This window comes from Ambystoma mexicanum, chromosome 6p (assembly GCF_040938575.1).
Source record: "Ambystoma mexicanum isolate Mex_15411 chromosome 6p, UKY_AmexF1_1, whole genome shotgun sequence".
NCBI lineage: Eukaryota > Metazoa > Chordata > Amphibia > Caudata > Ambystomatidae > Ambystoma > Ambystoma mexicanum.
The window spans coordinates 114,012,254-114,031,210 of record NC_090935.1 but is presented as its reverse complement, the minus strand read 5'-3'; the positions used below and the strand labels follow the sequence as shown (position 1 = coordinate 114,031,210).

The 18,957-nt window shown below is 50.2% G+C and overlaps 1 protein-coding gene across 1 annotated transcript in view; it reads right to left on the bottom strand.

Moving 5' to 3' along the window:
* Positions 1-11,382: 11,382 nt before the first annotated feature.
* Positions 11,383-18,957, bottom strand: part of VCP (valosin containing protein) — a 274,541-nt gene continuing 266,966 nt past the window's right edge. Inside the window, exon 17 of the mRNA XM_069626812.1 lies at positions 11,383-11,928. Within this exon, the coding sequence (XP_069482913.1) occupies positions 11,823-11,928 (106 nt within the window). The 3' untranslated portion in view covers positions 11,383-11,822. The remainder of the gene's footprint in view (positions 11,929-18,957) is intronic.

Here is an 18,957-nt window from a genome sequence, read left to right as displayed (position 1 = left end):
CAATTAGAGGGGGGAGGTCGAGAAAGCTAGACATCAGGCGGGAGTTACTCCGTCCAGGATGGCTATGAGGGAATACCGCAGAGCACTGGGCCAGCTGGAACTCCTTCGTACCAAAAAGGCTGAAGGGGCGCTCCTTCGCGTCCGCCAGAAGTTCTATGCTAGAGCTTCTAAGCCAGGTGCACTCCTCGCCTGCCTGCTGAGGGGCGCCTCCTCAAGAAACACAATCACAGCCTTAAGGAAGAGTACAGGGGAGCGGGCGACGCGGGTGGGGGAAATGCAGCAAACGTTAGTACAATTCTATGAGTCCCTTTACGCGTCGCAGGACCCGTAAGCTGACGCGCCGGCAGATTTTCTGGAGAGAATCGAACTGGGGAGGATTTGGAATGAGGGGCTTGGCCTGCTTAACAGGGAGGTCTCAGAGGAGGAAGTGAGAAAAATGATCTGTGCCCTGCCTCCAAATAAGGCGCCGGGCCCGGATGGATATACTGCGGCTTTCTATAAAACCTTCGCGCCCATACTTGTCCCGCACCTCACAACCCTTTTCAATACGTTTAGAACATCTGGGAAAATATCCCCCTCTATGGAGGAGGCAAGGCTGACCCTCATTCTGAAGCCACATAAAGACCCCGAGGAGAGGTCTTCTTATAGGCCCATAGCGCTAATCAACAGACGCAAAAATATTTATGAAAATCCTGGCTAATAGACTGGAGGGCTTCCTCCCGGGGTTGATCCATCCGGACCAGGCAGGTTTCATTAGGGGCCCGGCAAAAGGCGGATAACATCAGGAGGGTGGCCCACCTAGTGGAAAACGCTGAGAAGACGGGGACCCCCGTGGCACAGAAAAAGCATTTGACCGCATGGATTGGTCCTTTTTGTTCAGGACGATGCAGAAAATGGGCATCGATGGCGAGTTTTTGGGTATGGTCGGGGCCAATTACCAGGCGCCAAGTATGAGGATAGCAGTGAATGGGGTCATGTCGAGGTCGTTTAAGCAGAGCAGGGGCACCAAACAGGGCTGACCCCTGTCTCCGATGCTCTACGCAATTTACCTTGAGCCCCTCCTGCAGGCCATTAGGGAAACCCGGGCGATAAAGGGCATCCCATTTGGGGGGAGGGAACAGAAGGTTGCAGCGTTTGCCGACATGTTGCTAACGCTGACAGCCCCGCGGGAGTCGATACAAGCTAGCAGGGCGGTACTGGAGGAGTTTGGGGAAGCATCCGGCTTGAGAATTAACTTTAGTCAATCGGTGCTCCTGGCCCTGAACTCGGGAGACGCTTCGGGCGGCCACCCTATTCTTATGGAGCACGGGCGGCATTAAATACCTGGGAGTGAAAATTACACCTTCCTTAGCTGGCTGGTATCAGGCTAACTTCCCACCACTCTTGAGGGAGATCAAGGGGGACTATCGTCGGCGGAAGGACCTCTGCGTGTCGTGGCTGGGTAGGGTGGCCGCGGTTAAAATTTTAACTTTGCCACGCCTTCTGTATCTTTTTCAGGCAATTCCACAAGCGGTACCCGTGGGCTTTTTTAAGGAGTTAGGGACCCTGACCAACGAATTTCTGTGGGCAGGAAAGAAAGCACGAATCAGTAGACGACTCATGATGGCACCTAGGCTGAGGGCGGTCTTGCACTCCCGAATTTTCAACAGTATTATGAAGCGGCGCAGCTGCGACTAATCCGAGAGTGGCTTCAGGAAGGGGAGGCTGCACAGGACAAGCAGTGGGTGGGAATGGACAGAGCAGTGGCGCATCATAGCCTTGCGGAGGTATTGTGGCTCCCTAAGCAGTAAAGGCCCAGACATCTTTATAAGAGCTCTATTACAAAATTAATGGCAGAGAACTGGGACAAGTTGGTGAGGACGAAGGGAATCACAACCTTTCCGTCTCCTTTCACTCCCTTGCTTGGTAATGGGGACTTTACACCAGGGTTGGCGGTGGGTGCGTTCACACAGTGGCAGGAGGGGGGGTGTAAGTGGCTAGGCACGTTATTCCATGGAGGAAGAATTCTCTCATTTGAGGAATGTAAAAGGGAATACGGGATAAAAGAGGGGGATAGGCTTCGATACACGCAATTGCGGCACTGGGCACTGCACCCAGCAAATAGGCAGGCCGCAACAAGAGACATGACGAGCTTTGAGAAATTCCTCTTATCTAACAATGGGCCGAGGGGATTGATATCCAATTTATACAAAATATTGGACGATGCCATCGCTAGAGGTCAATGGCGATACATGGGCAGGTGGGAGCAGATCATAGGAAGGGAAATTGAGCGTGAGGAGTGGGAAAGGCTATGGAGGAAAATCCCCAAGCTGGCGAGGGCATCACAAATTCAGGAAACATGGTACAAGATTCTTATGGGGTGGCATTATACTCCATCCCGCCTTTGGGAATTCTATCCTAATACCACACAGAGGTTCTGGAGGGGTTGTGGACAGGAGGGCACGGTGCGACATATCTGGTGGGATTGCCCTGTCATTAAACCCTTTTGGCGGGAAGTTGGGGAGGCTCAGGAGCAGATGTTTGGGGCAGGGGGCAGCAGTCCGCCAGAACTGTCTCTTTTGGGACTTGGAGGGGGAACCGTCCCCGTGGAACCGAAATCTAGGGAGAAGGCGAGGGTGATCCTCGTAATTGCAGCCATGACATTAGTAGCGCAACGTTGGAGGAGTGCTGAGATCCCCCCTCATGAGGGATTTGCTGCGAAAACGTTGGGAAATTGTGGCCCTCGAGTGGGCAACGTATGCAATCAATGGACGATGAGCTTCATTTTTTGCAACGGACTCGGGGGGAATTGAGGAATTCCTCAGGGACAACTTTCAGATTGGGTGGCGCCCTCAGCGTTTGCGGCTCCTGGACCTACAGTAGACTCTTGCGTGTTATCCCCAGAGGTATTGGGTTCAGGGTAAACGAGAGGGGGGGGGGGTCTAAGTTTGGGGTTGCTTTAATGTTATGATCTTACTCATTCGATTCAGGGCGCAAGGCCCAAGGACTGGCTTACGCTGCTTGGGGGGGGGGGGGGAGGGGGGGGGAGTTGGGACTTGTTTTTACGTTGTAGAAAATAAATAAAAAGTTTTTTTTAAAATGCCGCATCTGACCTGGCACCGGTATCCAAACAGTAATGCTTGCAGAAAGCAGATGGAGTGCCTATGTGGCCGCCCCACTTATGATCTGCCAGGTGACATGACGATGGCCGTTGCCTTGGCACTAACCGCGTGGCCATGCATGTTGGCCGGAAGGGGTGTAGGCTGTCCCTTGTACGCTTCCTTGATGGCAGAGACCATCCAGTGGGAAATGGAGGCCTGAAGGCCAAGCCTCCAAAGGTGATGAATAGGGTATCTGACTTGCGGACGCCCTTGGTCCTGTCCAGGTAGAATTTTAGGGCACGCCTGACATCTAGGCAGTGCAGAACTCTGAGGCTCGTCCTTCGGGTCAGCAAAGAATGTAGGAAGGACGATCTCCTCGTTTAAGTGAAAGGCTGATGGCACTTTAAGTAGAAATGCCGGATGGGTCCGCAGGACTGCCTTATCATTGTGAAAGATGGTGTGCGGCTCTGGTGTCTAGAGCCTGGATCTCGCTGACCTTACGTGCTAAAGTGGTGCCAACTAGCAGGGCCGTCTTGATGGTGACCAGCCTGATGTCGGCGGACCCCATAAGCTCAAACAGCTTGTGCGCAAGGGCACCCAAGACTAGGTTCAAATCCCACACGGGGTGTGGCTTCCTGATGGGGGGGGGGGGTAGAGTCTAGCGAGTCCGGCCAAATGTCTGACAATCGGGTTGGAGGAGAAGACCCCTTCCTCCGAATTCCGGTACGACCCAATGGCTGAGCGGTATCTGCGGCAGGTGTCCACCTGCACGCCAGAGTGTGCGAGGTGCGCCGAGAATGACAGCACGTCATCCAATGAACAGGCCAGCGGGTCGATATCCTTGGAGTGTGCCCAGTGGCAGAACCTGGTCCATTTACTTTTATACTGGGCTCGGGTAGCCTTGCTCCTAGCCCCCTGTATGATTTCTAGATTGCTTGGGAAAGGTTGAGGTGGCTGAGCGTCACCTGCTCAGGAACCACGCTGTGAGGGCCAATTCTGAGGGGGTAGGGTGGATGATCTTGCCCCCCCTTCTGTGTCAGAAGATGTGCTGGGCCCATCGGGAGGTAGATTGGAGGGACCTCAGAGAGGCTGAGCCGCTCCGAGAACCATGCCCTGGCTGGCCACCACAGAGCTATCAGAAAGACGTGGAGCTGGTGAGACTCCCTGAACTTGCAAAGCACTCTGAATCAGTGGAGTGGTGTCACTACTCGCTCCCGTTCCCACTACTTGGGGCATGATTTGGGGTTTATTCCCTACTGGACTTTTCCTCCGAACCTTATGCTACAGTGCTGTGATGAATTGGGAGCGCTAAATCCCTATTTTCCAAGCTACTTCCCTTCTGGATCCATTCCAGGTTTCTGGCAGCCAGCATGCTTCTTTAATCAAATGACTATGCTTCCCGGAATGCCTGATCCACTGCTTCCTCCACCCTTGCAGGACAAGGTTGGGTGGAGGATAGGCAACACCTGTGGCTGCAGGTGCAGCAATCAGCACACCTGAGGCATGTGCTCGTTAAGCAGCTTTAAAAGCCTCAGTTTGCTTCAGTCCAACGCTGGTCATTGATGCAGTGTTCCGGTTTGTGACTGGTCCCTTGTTCCTGTTCTTAGGTTTGTGCCTAGTTCCTATTCTTTCTTCCTTAACCCTGGATTTCGAATTTATGTGCTGAATTGATTTCCGTTTCCTAGATTCCCTTTCTGTATTCCTCTGTTTACAGGCAGCTTTTCTCAGAGCTTTCCCTTTAGGTGCAGCCCAGTTTGCCTGTGTTCCATTTTTCTTGGACTTTGTCCTTGGCTGCTGTAAACCTTGATGCTTTAGCCTTTCCTCTTCATAGATTTAGCTTCCTGCCTTTTTCCTTGGATGGGTGGGGGAGGTTTACCTTTGCAATTTCGTTTTCCCTCTGCATTTCGCATTGATTATTAGGTGTGGTGTGCTGTTGTAGCTAGCTTCTGAATGAATGCCTATGTTTTTCTCACTATTCTGTAATCACTATTCCTACTTGCCCCTTGTCTTGAGTCTTATGTATTTAGTTATCCTCCCATTGCTGTTATAGCCTTTCTGGGTCCCCGTTTGATCAACAGGGTTCGTGGGCTTGCTGACATTCAAGTGGTATGTCTCGTCAGTACTGTTTTTAAGTTCTCTTATTCACAGATCCTGTCGTTGCTTGCCCTCTACGTGGGTTTAGGGCTGTCAGTACCTGTAACAGCAATTGTGGGTAAGGAGCTTGCCGACTTTCCTTGAAGTCATAAGGAGTTTCTAAGTGCTTACCCCACATCCCTTTTCATATATTTGTATTTGCACTCCTGGGTTTTAGTATACATGAGTCTTGGTTCCTGTGTGCACGTTGTTTGATTCAAGGCTATTCACAGTGTGATTTTGTGCACATTTCCCTTGCCATATTTCGCTGCCTTTGTCCTCTCCTGACAAGTGGGCGGGAAGGCGTATGCCGATATGCCGTTCCACTGGATCCATAAGGCGTCGCCCAGGGAGCCAAGGCGCCGCCCAGGGAGCCAGGAGGCAAACTGGGGGCACTTCTTGTTGTACCTGGTGGCAAAGAGATCCGCCAGGGGGAGGCCGCATCTGGAAGATTTCCTGTGCAACAAGGTCGTTCAGCTGCCACTCGTAGTTGTCCGCTCCCAACCTGCTGAGCCTGTCCGCTTCCATGTTGGATTCTCCCAGGAGGTGGACTGCCGTGAGAAAAATCTTTTTCCAAGGCCCATTCCCACATGTTGATCGCTAGTCTGCACAGGGAGCCGGAACTGCTCTCCCCTTGCTTGTTGATGTAGTACATACTGGAGTTGCTGTCTGGATGAGGACAACCCTTCCCTTGAGACGTGGGAGGAAGGCTCCGAGTGCTAACCGGATGGTGTTCAGCTCCAGTCAATTAATGAGGTATTCTTGTTCTTGACGGGTCCACATGCCGTGGACCGAGAGATCCTCCAGGGTGGCTCCCCAGCCCTTGAGGGAGGAGTCTGTGGTAATCGTCACCTGTGGGACGGGGGGGCCTGAAGGGCTTGCCCGTCCGCATGTTGCAGTCCCTGGACCACCATGTGAGGTCCTGGTGGAGAGATGGGGATCCTGATAATTTCAGCCTGAGAGCCCCTCTCCTGGTTCCACGACGCTGCAAAGTGGTGTTGAATCCTCATCACGAGTCTTGTGTGGGGGAAGGCCAACAGTACAGCTGCAAAAAGACCCAGGAGATGCTGGTACCACCAAGCTAAAGTAGCGCTTTGGCTGAGAAAGTGGGACGTGGCCCTCCTGATGGCTGAGATCTTGTCCTCCGAGGGGGGGGGGGGGGTTTCGGGGAGAAGACCCTCTCGGAGCGCATGTCCCAGATGAGGCCCAGGAAGGTCAAAGACTGCGTGGGTTGCAGCTGTGACTTCATGAGATTGAGCAAAAAGCCCAGGTCGTGTAGCATGTTCATGAGTGCATGGGAGGAGTGGTGAACTGCTTCTGGCGATGTAGCCCCGACGAGGCAGTGGTCTAGGTAGGGGTATATATGGAGACCCTGAACCCAGAGGAGGGCTGCCACAGCATTCATGAGTCTGGTAAAGACCCTGGGGGCCGAGTTGAGGCCAAAAGGGAGGACCTTGTACTGAAAATGGCAGCCCATGATCCTGAACCATAGGAAAGAACGATAGGGTTGCCAAATCGGGACATGCAGATAAGCATCCTTCAGATCCAGGGAGCACATCCAGTCTCCCCTGCACAATGTCTCCCCAATAAAGGCTGGCGTAACAATCTTGAATCTCTGAAGAGGTCAGGAGAGGGTGAGGGTGGAAAGGTCCAGTACAATTCTCAGGTCAGCCTGGTTCTTCTGAATGGCGAAGATCCTGGAGTAAAAGGCCCGAGCCTTGCTGGGAGGCTGGGACTTCCTCCACGGCCTGGCTCAGGACGAGCGACCGAATCTCTGCCAAAAGAGTTGCTGTGCCAACTTGAGGGAGAAGAGGAAAGGTAGGAATAGGTAGACGGTACCCCGAGGAGACTGACAGGATCCAGGGGTCCGCAAAGTTCTGTCGCCAAAAGTGTGCATGAAGAGCAAGCCTGCCTCCCACGTGGACCTGGAGGGGTGTGTCAAGACTTCTTACCCTCAGAGGCGGAGTAGGGTGGACTGGAAAAAGCCCTTGCCCCCTTTTTTTTGTTGCTTGCGCCAACTTGCGGTCGGCAAGCGTGAGCCCTTGCCCCCCCCTTTTTTTGTTGCTTGCGCCAACTTGCGGTCGGCAAGCGTTCCGGCTGCCTAGACCTCCATTCCTGGAAGCCGGGAAAGCCTCCAGATGAGCAACCCTTATCCGAGCTTTGCTGAGAGTACGCTTTGGGCGTGTCTTTGTCAGTATAAAGACTTAGACGTCTTAGAGCTGTTCTTTTTGTACAGCTCCTTGCCCATGCTCGAGTGAGAGGTCACTGCCCTCGAAGGCCAGATCTAGAATGTGTTCCTGGACATCTGGGTTGAACTTGGTTGCCCGGAGCCAGGCCATCCCTCATGTCCGTGGCAATACAGATTACACATCCAGAGGTATCAATGTGTGCCAGGGTGGACTCCAGCTTAAAACTCGATTGGCAGTGGGTGGGGAGTTCTGGGAGGAAGTCAGCAATTTCCCGCCATAATCTCTAGTTGGCGGTTGCCAGCAGGGCAGCTGCATTGGCCTGTCGCAGATGCAAGGAAGCATTGGAATACAGATTCTTAACGTATGTCTCCAGGGTTTTCTCCTTGCTGAACAGCGCCGTAGATGAAGAAGAGGACGACTGAGGCTTGGAGTACAGTGATGCCGCAGCGATCACAGAGTGTGGCTGAGGATGGGAGGAGAGCAAGAATGCATCTCCCTCCATCTGCCTGTACTTGGCGCCCAGGCGGCTGTACAGAGTGGGATTTGAGCCAACCCTTCTTGGCGAGGGACACCACATCGGTCTGTAGTGGAATTCCCGTTCTGACAGAAGGGCGCCTCGTGAGCACTTTAGCGACGACACCCTGTGCCGGATGTTCTACCTGGGGCTGATGAGGTCCTGGTATTCCGCCAGGCCCGAGAGACATTCATGGAAGGCCCTGGCCGATGGTGTGTCAGGATCCTCCTGTGGTGTACGATGAGGAGCCGGCGGCTGCACCAGGGCCAGAGGTGTCGGCGGAGGAGTCTGTGGTGCCACCAGCATAGGACTTCCCTGACTGTGTCCTTGATGAAAGCCCCCCATCTGTGGAGACTTGAGGCCGAGGAACCTCTGAATGATGTGGTCCTCGCTGGCCGCAGAGGAGGGCACGGACGGGGTAGCTGGAGGCAGCGGAGGCCGCTGTCGACCCTGTACATACGGACACAAGGGAAAACAGTCTTGCGCATAAGAAGGGTAGGCCGTAGGCCACGTACCTGGTTTATGCCAGTCCCACCTCGATACTTGTTCTTTGCCGAAGTCCTGCAGAGGCGTCGAACAGGTGTTCCTTTCTGTCACGTCGGCCATTTTGTTGAGCTGCCTACTACGTGGCTGCAACGTGTTGCTCAGCTCGCTGGGGCCGGCCTCTACCAAGTCTCTTATGGATGAGGCGCGTGACACGCCTCGCTCCTCGGGCACGGTAGGTGTACAAACCTCGACCCGGGGGTAGTTAGAGGTGTGTTCAGGAGCTGCATTCAGGCACCCCCTCGGGTGTACTGCCGGTAACAGGGCGTAGCCCCTCGGCCCCTCAGGTGCTAGCCCGGTAACAGAGCCTAGCGGTCCCTCAACACTGGCACCGGGAGGATCCGAGAACCCCCTCAGCCCGGAGGCCAGTAGCTGTGACAGCCTCAGTGCGTGTGTTGGTATAAGGACCTGACCGGTCCCACCCATGCAGGAGAGTCCCTGGGAAGGAGTCTCCCTTGCAGGGTGCGGATGAAAATATAGGCCCTACCTCAGGCCTGGATCAATGCTTCACGAAGTTCTTGAGATCCTCAGAAGGAGACCACTGAAAGAGCTCCCTCCAGCTGGAGCTTTAGCGCTTTCGAGGACAGTGAGCCGCACGCCAAACAGGCTTGCCAACTCTTGTCTGGGCCCAGGCAATGTAGACAGAGGGCGTGGGGGTCTGAAGTCGGAAAGAGCCCGTTTCAGGATGGGCACCTGCTGAACCCTGTCGAAGTCGACATGCGCTGGGGAGGAGCTGTGGCATCTGAGGACCCAGTATCTAATTGATAAAAGACGATAGAGGAAGAATCTGCGCAGGGAATTACATGGCCGAAGCCAAACCCAGTAGCGCTGGTGAATTCGGCACCGTTCCAGTCGATGCGGAAAAGGGGACTGGGGTGTGGCGCCGGAGGGCGGAGTCAGGACAGCACATGCTCCCAGGGCCGCACCTTCAAATTTAGAGGGGAAGAAGATTTTTCTGGTGAAAAGGGTTCCGTCTTCCGTCCCTCGCAAGGGACACCCGTGCAGTATGGAGGAAAGGGGACCGGATCTAAGTATTACAAAATATAGAACTCCATTATAAAAAGAATAGACATGCTGAAATCTGCAGCCGCTTCCCCAAAGAAATGTTGTGTAAAGTTTTGTGCTAACCATACCTCAAATTTCAGAAGATTGGAGAAAAAAAAGCAAAGTCTTAATAAACAGTTACACAAATACCCATGCCTTATTTCGAACTGTGTGCAATTTCCTGAGTGCCAGTGAAAAAATACAAATCCCACTCTCCCAGTGTAACCTTGACTGCTTGTTCACATTTACCCCTAGTATAGAAAGCCATTTAAGGGAGAAACTACAGCCTAGGTGCAAGCCGAACTTTCTTTGCCATATGCGTAGGACTTGTGACAATCCTGCTAACCAAAACGGTAGGTACTGGGATCAATTAGCTACCAAATTCTGCAGCAGTGGAATTCAGTTTGAGGATATATCTGAAGATCTATGAAATGCCTCCATACCTGCCAGATAGGTTTACAAATACCAATCTAAACGATTTAAAATGACCGCACATCTCTTACAAAAGCATCCAGTCCAGAGGCGCAGGCATATCCAAACGAAGCTTAGGAGGCTGAGCATGATGGCAAACACGTTCTGATATGCAAGAGGCCAACCAGTTCTTTGGACCTCCCTTAAACCGCATGGGGCGTTGGGCCATGGTCGTATCCCTGCCAACATAAAAACTCTTGATTGACTGAGCTCTCAACTTTGGGTCAGTTGCCTCATGTTCTTACCATTCATGTAAAAAGTATACATTCCTGCTATGGAGAATCTGAAAACTGTTAGTCACTTATTTAGCTTTTCATACCTAAAAACTCACCTAAAATGTTCTCTGCACAGTTGAACGTCGGTGCAGATGGATTACCTTCAAGAACTTCACCAACTTCCCATCACTTGACGCACTGAGTTTAGCATCCTACATTTAAAGGGCATTTATCAACTCATTAGGGTGGGGAAAGAGTTGCATATTCTAAATATTGTAAAATTCCATGCTTGAAGTGTGCTAGGATTGTTGGGCATTATAATTCGGTGTCTGCACTCAAGCTTTGAAACACTTTCTACAGACCGTGTAACAATAGATTATATACCATTCAGCAAGAAATTCAAGAAATCGAGGTTTCTAAATCCGAGTCACTTCTTAACCAATCTGCTCAGTATAGTACCTTGAAACCATTATCAGTCAATTGAAACTATACACATGGAAAAATGTAAACCTGCCTGGTGGGACACAGTATGGATTTTAAGGACATGAATTCTACCCTCAATCAAAATCTGAAAAATCAATTACAAATGTCGGATGCCAGACCGCTTCATGGCTAGTCCTGCAAAACATGATCTAAAGGTTAGGCTTAATAGCAAAGACCGTAGATCTTTTTACAAAGCCCTCCCCACCAGGGTGAAACACTAACATGAACAATGCTGCAGCGTGCTTTAAGCTTATGGTCTGCACTTTGTTCTTGGCAGTGGCTCACAGTTGTCCAGGATGTGGAATTACAGAATATGTTTATTAGAGCAGCCTACCCAGTCTAAACCCTAAGTTTCCAGCTGAGTAATGGATTGTAAGGTAGGCAACTTAAAGCAAACTTTCCTGCAGTGGAAACCCGCGTTAAAGCAGCACATGGAGCCAATTCTCAGGCCCTGGCTGAACAGCTGTAGGTCACATTCTGCATTTACATTTAAGCTTTGGCTGACCATATGAAAATCAGAAAGTGCCTTTAAACCAGTACTTTGACTGCAGTTTCCCCGATTTCGGCTAGGTTTCGCTAGATAGGAGGTATCACTTGCCTAAATGTTCCTACCAAACCAACAAAGCCCTAGAAGTAAAAATTCAACAATTATTTTAGAAATATATAGCAAACTATGAAACAAAACAAAAATGGACTAAATCACAATGTAGTCTCCGTTCAGGTGAAGATCTTTTAATTTATAATAGGTTTTAACATTGTGCCCCTTCTGACATTGGAAAAGAAAAAAAAATGTGCTGCTCCTTTTTGAAAAAATATTTTTCGTTTTCAGTTTTATTACCATTTTGACACAGGCTAGCGTTGCACCCACTTGTGAAGCTGCAGGAAATCAGACAAATGAAATAGAACAGAATGGAATATATTTCCCAGAAATGGAATCCAGTCTTCTTGTTAATTCACTGCACTGCCTTGGAAATAAAACAAAAACTGCTTCTGCAACAAAAAGCCCCTGTACAAAAAAAACCCCAACAAGTCGGACACGCAGCTAGGCTGTTCTGACTGAGGAATGAAGAAGCCAAGAAGTCCATGAACACTGGAATATCTGCACAACGGGGTGTGGCGGCTGCCAGTTTTTGGTCCAACTAAAGCAGAGTTAACCGTAAAGATCGTCGTCGTTATCTTCATTGTATACATTGCCACCACTTCCAGGTGCTGAGCCTTGGCTCGGTCCAGCCCCAGATTGGCCACCTGATGGGAACCTGCAAAGAGACCATGATTAATGTACTTAATTTATAAAGCCCAAGCATATCTTCATGCAGTACAATATCCTCTCACCAGCCGCCCCCCCCCCACACCCTTGACAAGCACACAATAGATTGCAGTTCTCAAACCATTTGGAAAGTATGCCAAGCACTGTTAGGCAATATTCTATGTAGGACCCCTGTGAGAGACTACACCAACCTTGTCCTCTTGGTAATAGGTAACCCACCTATTGGTATAGGTCTGTACTACACAAGTTGGTACAGTGACTGTGCAGTCAGCCTCATCTCAAGAGGGGTAAATGTGAGCTGTAGAGATGCAACAGATTCACAATGACAAGTATTCAAATAATACTTTATACTCAAGGTTTTCAAGTAAAATAAATGTTTAACGGTTGGTTTTAAATAAGCCTTCTTTAGAAAGTGCAATATGAAAATAAAAATACACTTCATAACACTTCCTCAGATTTAAGTTATACAAGCAGATGCCTGTTTGGGATAACACACACGTCTAGGTTAGACCTTTCCCAACAATACAAGTTAACCTTATGTACAACCTAGGAAGGACAGTTAAAGCCAAAGTCAAAGTCAATGGGTCAGAAGAGTCTGCAGGGAGACGGGACGGCCAAAGTCAATTGAACAATGTCTAAGGAGCTGAGGCACTTCTTCAGATAGAACAAAAGACTTGCACAATGTTATTCAGAGAGTTTGTAGAAAAATAATCACTGTAGGCCACACCCTGTTAGGCTGGTGAAGGGCAAAGCTGCAAGCAACTCTTCAGAAAAAGCAGCTACTGTAAGTCTCCAGTGAAAACGAACAAACTACAGACCAAAAAGGTAAGTACCCCTTTAGCCAAGGCAGTACCTTCGGGTGGAAGAAGAGGATCCAGCTGGCTTCTGTTGCTGTTGCCGTCCTGCAGATCCTGTGCCTCAGTCAAGGCGACAAGAGGGAGGGCGTTTGGGCACTCTGCACTGCGGTTTGAAGGTCGGCGGCAGCAATGGGCTTTTTCCAAATCAGCAGCACTTTGCGGTTTCAGCTACTGGCCAATAGCACCACCGCAGTTCTTGGACACTTGAGGGCTCCACTTGCTTCTGGGGTCCAGTACTCTGTTGAGGTGGCTCTGGCTTGGGTTGTCCTCCTTCGTAGGGTCCCAAGGATATTCCTGGAGCTCGGGTCCGGCTTCAAGACGATGCACTCATTACTGGCGTTAGAGCCCTGGCACTCGGTTCCAGCAGCAGCAAGGAAGTTCAGATAGCAGGGAGAGGGGTTCCAGTAAAGTTAGTCTTGGGGTCAGTTGGTCCCACCATCCCAAGAGAAGAAGTCGTCCGTTCCGGGCTTCTCTGTCACCCGAAATTGGAGCTTCACCGGGCACTTCAAGGGTCCAGGAGTTACAGCAAGCTCCTCTTCGTTTCTTCGTCGTATATTTCTTCCAGTTGTTGACTCTGCCTTCTGTTCAAGAGACCTCGCCTCTTATGCAGGATTCTCCCATCCATTCACAGCCTAGCTGTCACTCACACAGCAGGGTGGCTGTCCTAGAAGGACAGCCAGCAAATCAGCACTGGGTGCATTCAGGTAACCATGGAGACTAAGGACAGTTTCTGGCACCTCCCCCGCTTCCTGCCCTGCCAGACACTCTGGAGCCAGAGGCGGACTTCAGCATTGAATCCCGCCAAAGACAAAACGAACAAAGGGGTCAAACCTGGTTTGGCGCACAGAGTAAAACCCAAGAAAGACCTCACAAGCAAGAAATGACGAAAGAAAAGAGGTCCAGGCCATTTTGACAAAATGGGCAGCCATGGGTGCAATAGTGCAGCCGAGGATTCAGCCTGCGGTAGAAATGCATAATGGTAGGACAATTCAACCACTGCTACCAGCCATTAATTTTTGTGAGGGTAACAATTCTTTTTATACGAGTAATAGACAGAGGGGCTACTAAGTAACCCACCCTAGCACTCCACATAAGATGGTGTGTGCTGGGTCTAAAGAAAGAAAAAGGTAAGTAAAGTAAATTTCACTTCACTACTCTTGGAAACAGTTTATCCAAGAGAAGGTACTTAAACCGTATGCGAAATCCAAAGGACTTTTATGACACTGCACTGAAGGTGCTGTGTCACAATACAAAAGGTGATGCCTATGAAGTATGTCAAGACTGCAAAACAGATCAAAATTACGAGAGTGAGAAAAAGGTCTTGCTCACTCCAGGATAAAAATGTAAAGTCCTAAAGTCCAGCAAAAGAGCTGGGGGTCTCCAAGGTTAAAGGGAATTGGCACAGAAATGAGAATTGTCCCAAACAAGCACGTCAATTAAAGTGTGCAGGAAGGAAATCTCCACTTTACACTAAGTGGAAGGAACAAGTTACTTATCCGTAACTGTATTCTTTTGTATTTATTGGATTTCATATAGCGCTTTGGCTTGAAACAGGAAATACATAAGCAAGTTAAAACAAAACAGGAATCAAGTAACTAAGAACAATATACAAGACAATTTGCCAAAATCATAGGAATGGACTTGGGTAGTAACTTCATTTAATTTTAATTGTGGCATTTATATAGCGCTACGAACCCTCGGGTATCTGAGCGCTGCTTATTACCCATGGTGTGTGGTACTCATTTATCGACCTCGGAAGGATGAAAGGCCGAGTTTGGCCACACCGGGATTTGAACCTGCGTTAGCAGGCTCTGCACGGTTGTCAAAGCGAGCGCTCTACTCGCTGTGCCACTTGACCAGCTAGGGTAGGGTAGAGCAGTAGTCTGAAAACAGAGCGCTGTGAGGTAGGAGAGTGAAGTAGGTAGGACTTTAGAGAGGTGAGGAAAGATGAATATGAGGTGATTGAGCAGAGAGAGGGATACTGTTCCAGTGGCGTGGAACAACAAGCTGGAAGGACCGGAAGTGGGATGCTGCACAGGGTGGGACAGTGAGAAGGAAGTGATGAGCAGAACGGAGTGAGGGGGACGGAGAGTAGAATGAGAGGAGGGAGGAGAGGTAGGGTGGGGCAAGACTAGAGGGATTTGAAGACTAGACAGAGGAAGTTGAATTTAATTTGAGTGAATTGAGAGCCAGCCCAGTGAGGAGAGTGAGGAAGAAATAGAATTGTGAGGAGAGAGAAGACAGAGGTAACGTATGGCAGAGTGGTAGACAGATTTGAGGGGTGCTAGGTGGGGAGGCCAAAGAGGAGAGCTGAGCAGTAGGAGTCAACAGAAGATTAAAGAAGATTAAGAGTTTAGTGGCGTGAAAGGTAAGGAGGGGCGGATTGTGTGAATGTTATAACGATGGAAGCGGCAAGCACGGGAAGTGAGAGATGTGGCGAGTAAAGGAGAGGTGAGAGTCGAAGTGGATGCCGAGGTTGCGGGCAAAGGGGAGATGGGAAGCAGGGAGGGGGAAGAGAATAGAGAGGGGGGGATGTTGGCAGGAAGGAATAAAACTTCGGTTTTGTCAGAGTTCAGGGTGAGAAAGTGGGACATCCAGGATTTAATAGTGGTAAGACAGGAAGAGAATTTAGAATGGATGTCGGGAGTGAAGGAAGAGAAGGAGAGGAAGAGTTGGGTGTCATCGGCGTGGAAGTGGCGCAAAACACCAAAGGAGAAGACAACTGGAGCCAAGAGGGATGTGTACAGTGAGAAGATAAAAGGGCCAAGTACAGACCCTTGGGGGACGCCGAATACAAGGGAATGGGTAGGAGAAGTGCAGCCGCCCCAGGACACAGCAAAAGTGCGACTGGATAGGTAGGAGGAGAACCAATCGAGGACAGAGCCTTTGAGGCCAAAGGAGGAAAGAGTTTTAAGTAGTAAGGAGTGATCAACAATGTCGAGGGCGGCTGAGAGGTCAAGAAGAATGAGAACAGAAGAGTGTTTAGAGTAGCGTGCAGTGAGCAGGGTGTTAAGAACAGAGGTGAGAGCAGTTTCAGTAGAGTGGAGGAGGCAAAACCCTGATTGAGTAGGAGTGGAGGAGAGAGAGGTTGGAGGTGAATGCTGAGAGTTGTGAGTAGACGAGGCGTTCGAGGAGTTTAGATAGGAAGGGTAAGAGATAGGGCGAAAGTTGGAAGCCAAAGGGGGGTTAGATGTTTTTTTCAGAATTGGGATGATAGTTGCGTGCTTGAAGGCAGATGTCGAGGTAGGGAGACAAATGTTGAAAAAGGAGGTAAGGTGAGGAATAAGGAGAGGGTAGACTTTGGGAATGAGAGAGATGGTGAGAGGGTCAGAAGGAGCAGCGGTGGGGTGAGTTTTAGACAGGAGGGAAACCTCAGAGTGAGAGGCTGGAGTGAAGTTAGACATGGTGGTGGATGGGGTAGTGGGAAATGGAGAAGGGGGAAGAGTAAGAAGGGGAACGCAAAATGTTCTGCCATAAAGTAATTACCTTAGAGTAGAAGAGGTTTGCAAAGTCAGAGGGTGTTAGAGGAGAGGTCACGGAGTGATCCGGGGAGGGAGGAGAGAGAAGAAGAGTCAATGTGTGAAAATATGGTGGGGGTGGGAAGAGTGAGAGTGAAGGAGGCCTGAGAAGTAGGATCATTTGGCTGAGTTGAGGCAGTTGTCAGAGGGTGTGGTAGGAGAAGTAGGTGGTTTGGTTAGCTGGGGAGGGGTATTTGAGCCAGCGTCTTTCAAGTAGTCGGAGTAGGCGGCACATGGAAGAGAGATGTGGAGTGGGCCAGGGTTGGGCAGGTTTGCAGCAGGGGCGGAAGGTGGTGAGAAGGTGTAGTTGGTGAAGGCTGGAGGAGATGGAAGAGGAAAGAGTGAATGAGGCCTCGTTTGCAGAAAGAGGAAAAGTGGGTGGGGGAGGGAGGAGGCGCAGGAGTCATAGAAGTGAGAGGGGTTAAAATTACGGAGGTCGCGTCGGGAGAAAGACAGGGAGGGAGGAGAGGAGGGACTGGAAAGGGGGGGTAAAGGGAGACGGTAGAGAGTGGTCAGATTGTTAGGTAGGGTGAATATGGAGGAGGTGGAGAAGGAAGAGACGAAAATAAGGTCAAGGATGGAACCGGAAGTGTGAGTGGGTGGGGAGGGGGGGTAAGAAGGTAAGAGTCAAGTATGGATAGGAGGGGAGAGGTTAGTTGAGTGGAGGAGAGATGGAGGTTAAAGTCACCAAGTACAATGAGGGGTGTGGGGCTGGGGGAGATGAGGCCAAGGAGGTACTGAATGTTGTCGTAGAAGGATTCAAGGAGGCCGGTAAATGTTAATGTTAAAGGATATTTGTACTGCGCACTATCACCACCGGAGTGGTCCCCTGGAGCTCTGGCTGCTCTGAAAAGGGGAAAGGGGGGTGAGTTAGTGGGAATAAGCTGGAGAGAGCAGTGATGTGCTGTTGGCAGCCTCAGCCCGGTTGGTCCGTTGGCTGGGCTTGGGGTGTTTTATGGTCGTAGTCGTCGTGTGCTGTTGTGCAAGTCTATGTGTGGTTTGTTTAGTTGCTGCAGTGTAGTGAAGTTTGTGCGGATTGTTGTGTTGTAGGCTTGTGGTTGTGTTTGGTTAGAGTTTGAGAGGTGTATGCAGAGGGGTGAAATTGTTAGTGGATTGGTTAGTTGGCATTGCTGTCCTTGCAATTATGTCTAGGTGTGATGTTTGCCACCATTCACTATTCCATCTGGGTGTGGCACTTGCTAATCTTCAATATTCTGTCTAGATGTGAGGCAGGCTAGTGATCACGATTCCATCCAAGTATGGCACATGCTAACATTAACATTTCTATGTATATGCGATGCAGGCTAAAGCTAAGAATTCCATCTAAGTGTGACACATGCTAACATTCACATTTCTATGTAGATGCGATGTAGGCTAAGGTTAAGAATTCCAACTAAGTGTGGCATATGCTAACATTTACAATCCCATCTAGATGCGACCCAGGCTAAGGTTAAGAATTCCAACTAAGTGTAGCAACTGCTAACATTTACAATACTATCTAGATGCGACGCAGGCTAATCTTCCTAGTTCTCTAGGTATGGCACTAGTTAACATTGGCAATTATGTTAGTGTGTAATGCAGGCAACATTAATAGTCCAGCCATGAGTAGATTTAGGCTGGTGGTCACAAATCTCTCCAAGTATGCATGGTGTAAGTCTATGGCAGTCTACGTTATAGAAAGGGAAGGTAGAGTGGCAGGTGCTTTCTGGAGTGGAGTAATTGCTCTATACCCCACCCATGCCACACTTACAGTTTTAGTTGGTGTGTTGACTGCTGGCTTCATTGGCTTCCCCTTCAGACACCTGCAACCACGTCTTGGAGCTGCCAATGTAGGAGCCGCCCTTTGTCTTGGGGCCCTTAGCTGCAGGGGCTGCTGGGCAGAAGGGGTGCTAACAAGGGGCAAATAACCAATCATGGTTGATAGGTGGGAGGGGAGGAGGGTACAAGCCAGGGCCAATTTGGGTTCTGTTTAGAGCTGGATGGGCCAATCACAGGAGGGTGGGAGAGCTGGGAGGCGGGTCGAGGGAGGGAAGGGAAGCCAGGAAACGGGGCTGCAGGCCGGGGGAGGGGGCCCCAACCATGCACCAAAATGGTTTGTCCAGAAGCCCAGGAGGGTCTTCTCGTGCCCCAACTCACCTGCAGCGCCTGATGGAAAGGATATGGCGAAGGTTTTATACATGAATTTGAAGCAAGGGAAGACTGGAAGGGGTATACGGCAGGGAGACGAGGTGAAAAAGACCTGCCATGGTGGCTGCACTGAGGAGCGGGGGACATGGGCGAAGGAAGAGGAAAAGGAGGTGAGAGATGCTGGAACAGATGAGTTGAAGGGAGGGATCCAGGTTTCTGTGATGCAGAGGAAGTGTAGATTTAGACGAAGGAACAAGTCCAGAACAGCAGCAGTCTTGTTACAGAGGGATCTTGCATTCCATAAGGCGATGTTAATGAGGTTGAAGTTGTCAACGATACTGGAATTGATGAGGTTGCAGTGTCGAATTGGGGTAGGTGGGCGTTGGGGCAAATGGGGGTGAAGTGGTGAGGGATCATTAGGTGTAGAGATGGTCATAATGATAAGGCAGAGGATTGTGAGGGAGGGCCTGATGAGTGGTGAGTTGAAAGTGGAGGGAACTGGTAGTTAAAATTGCA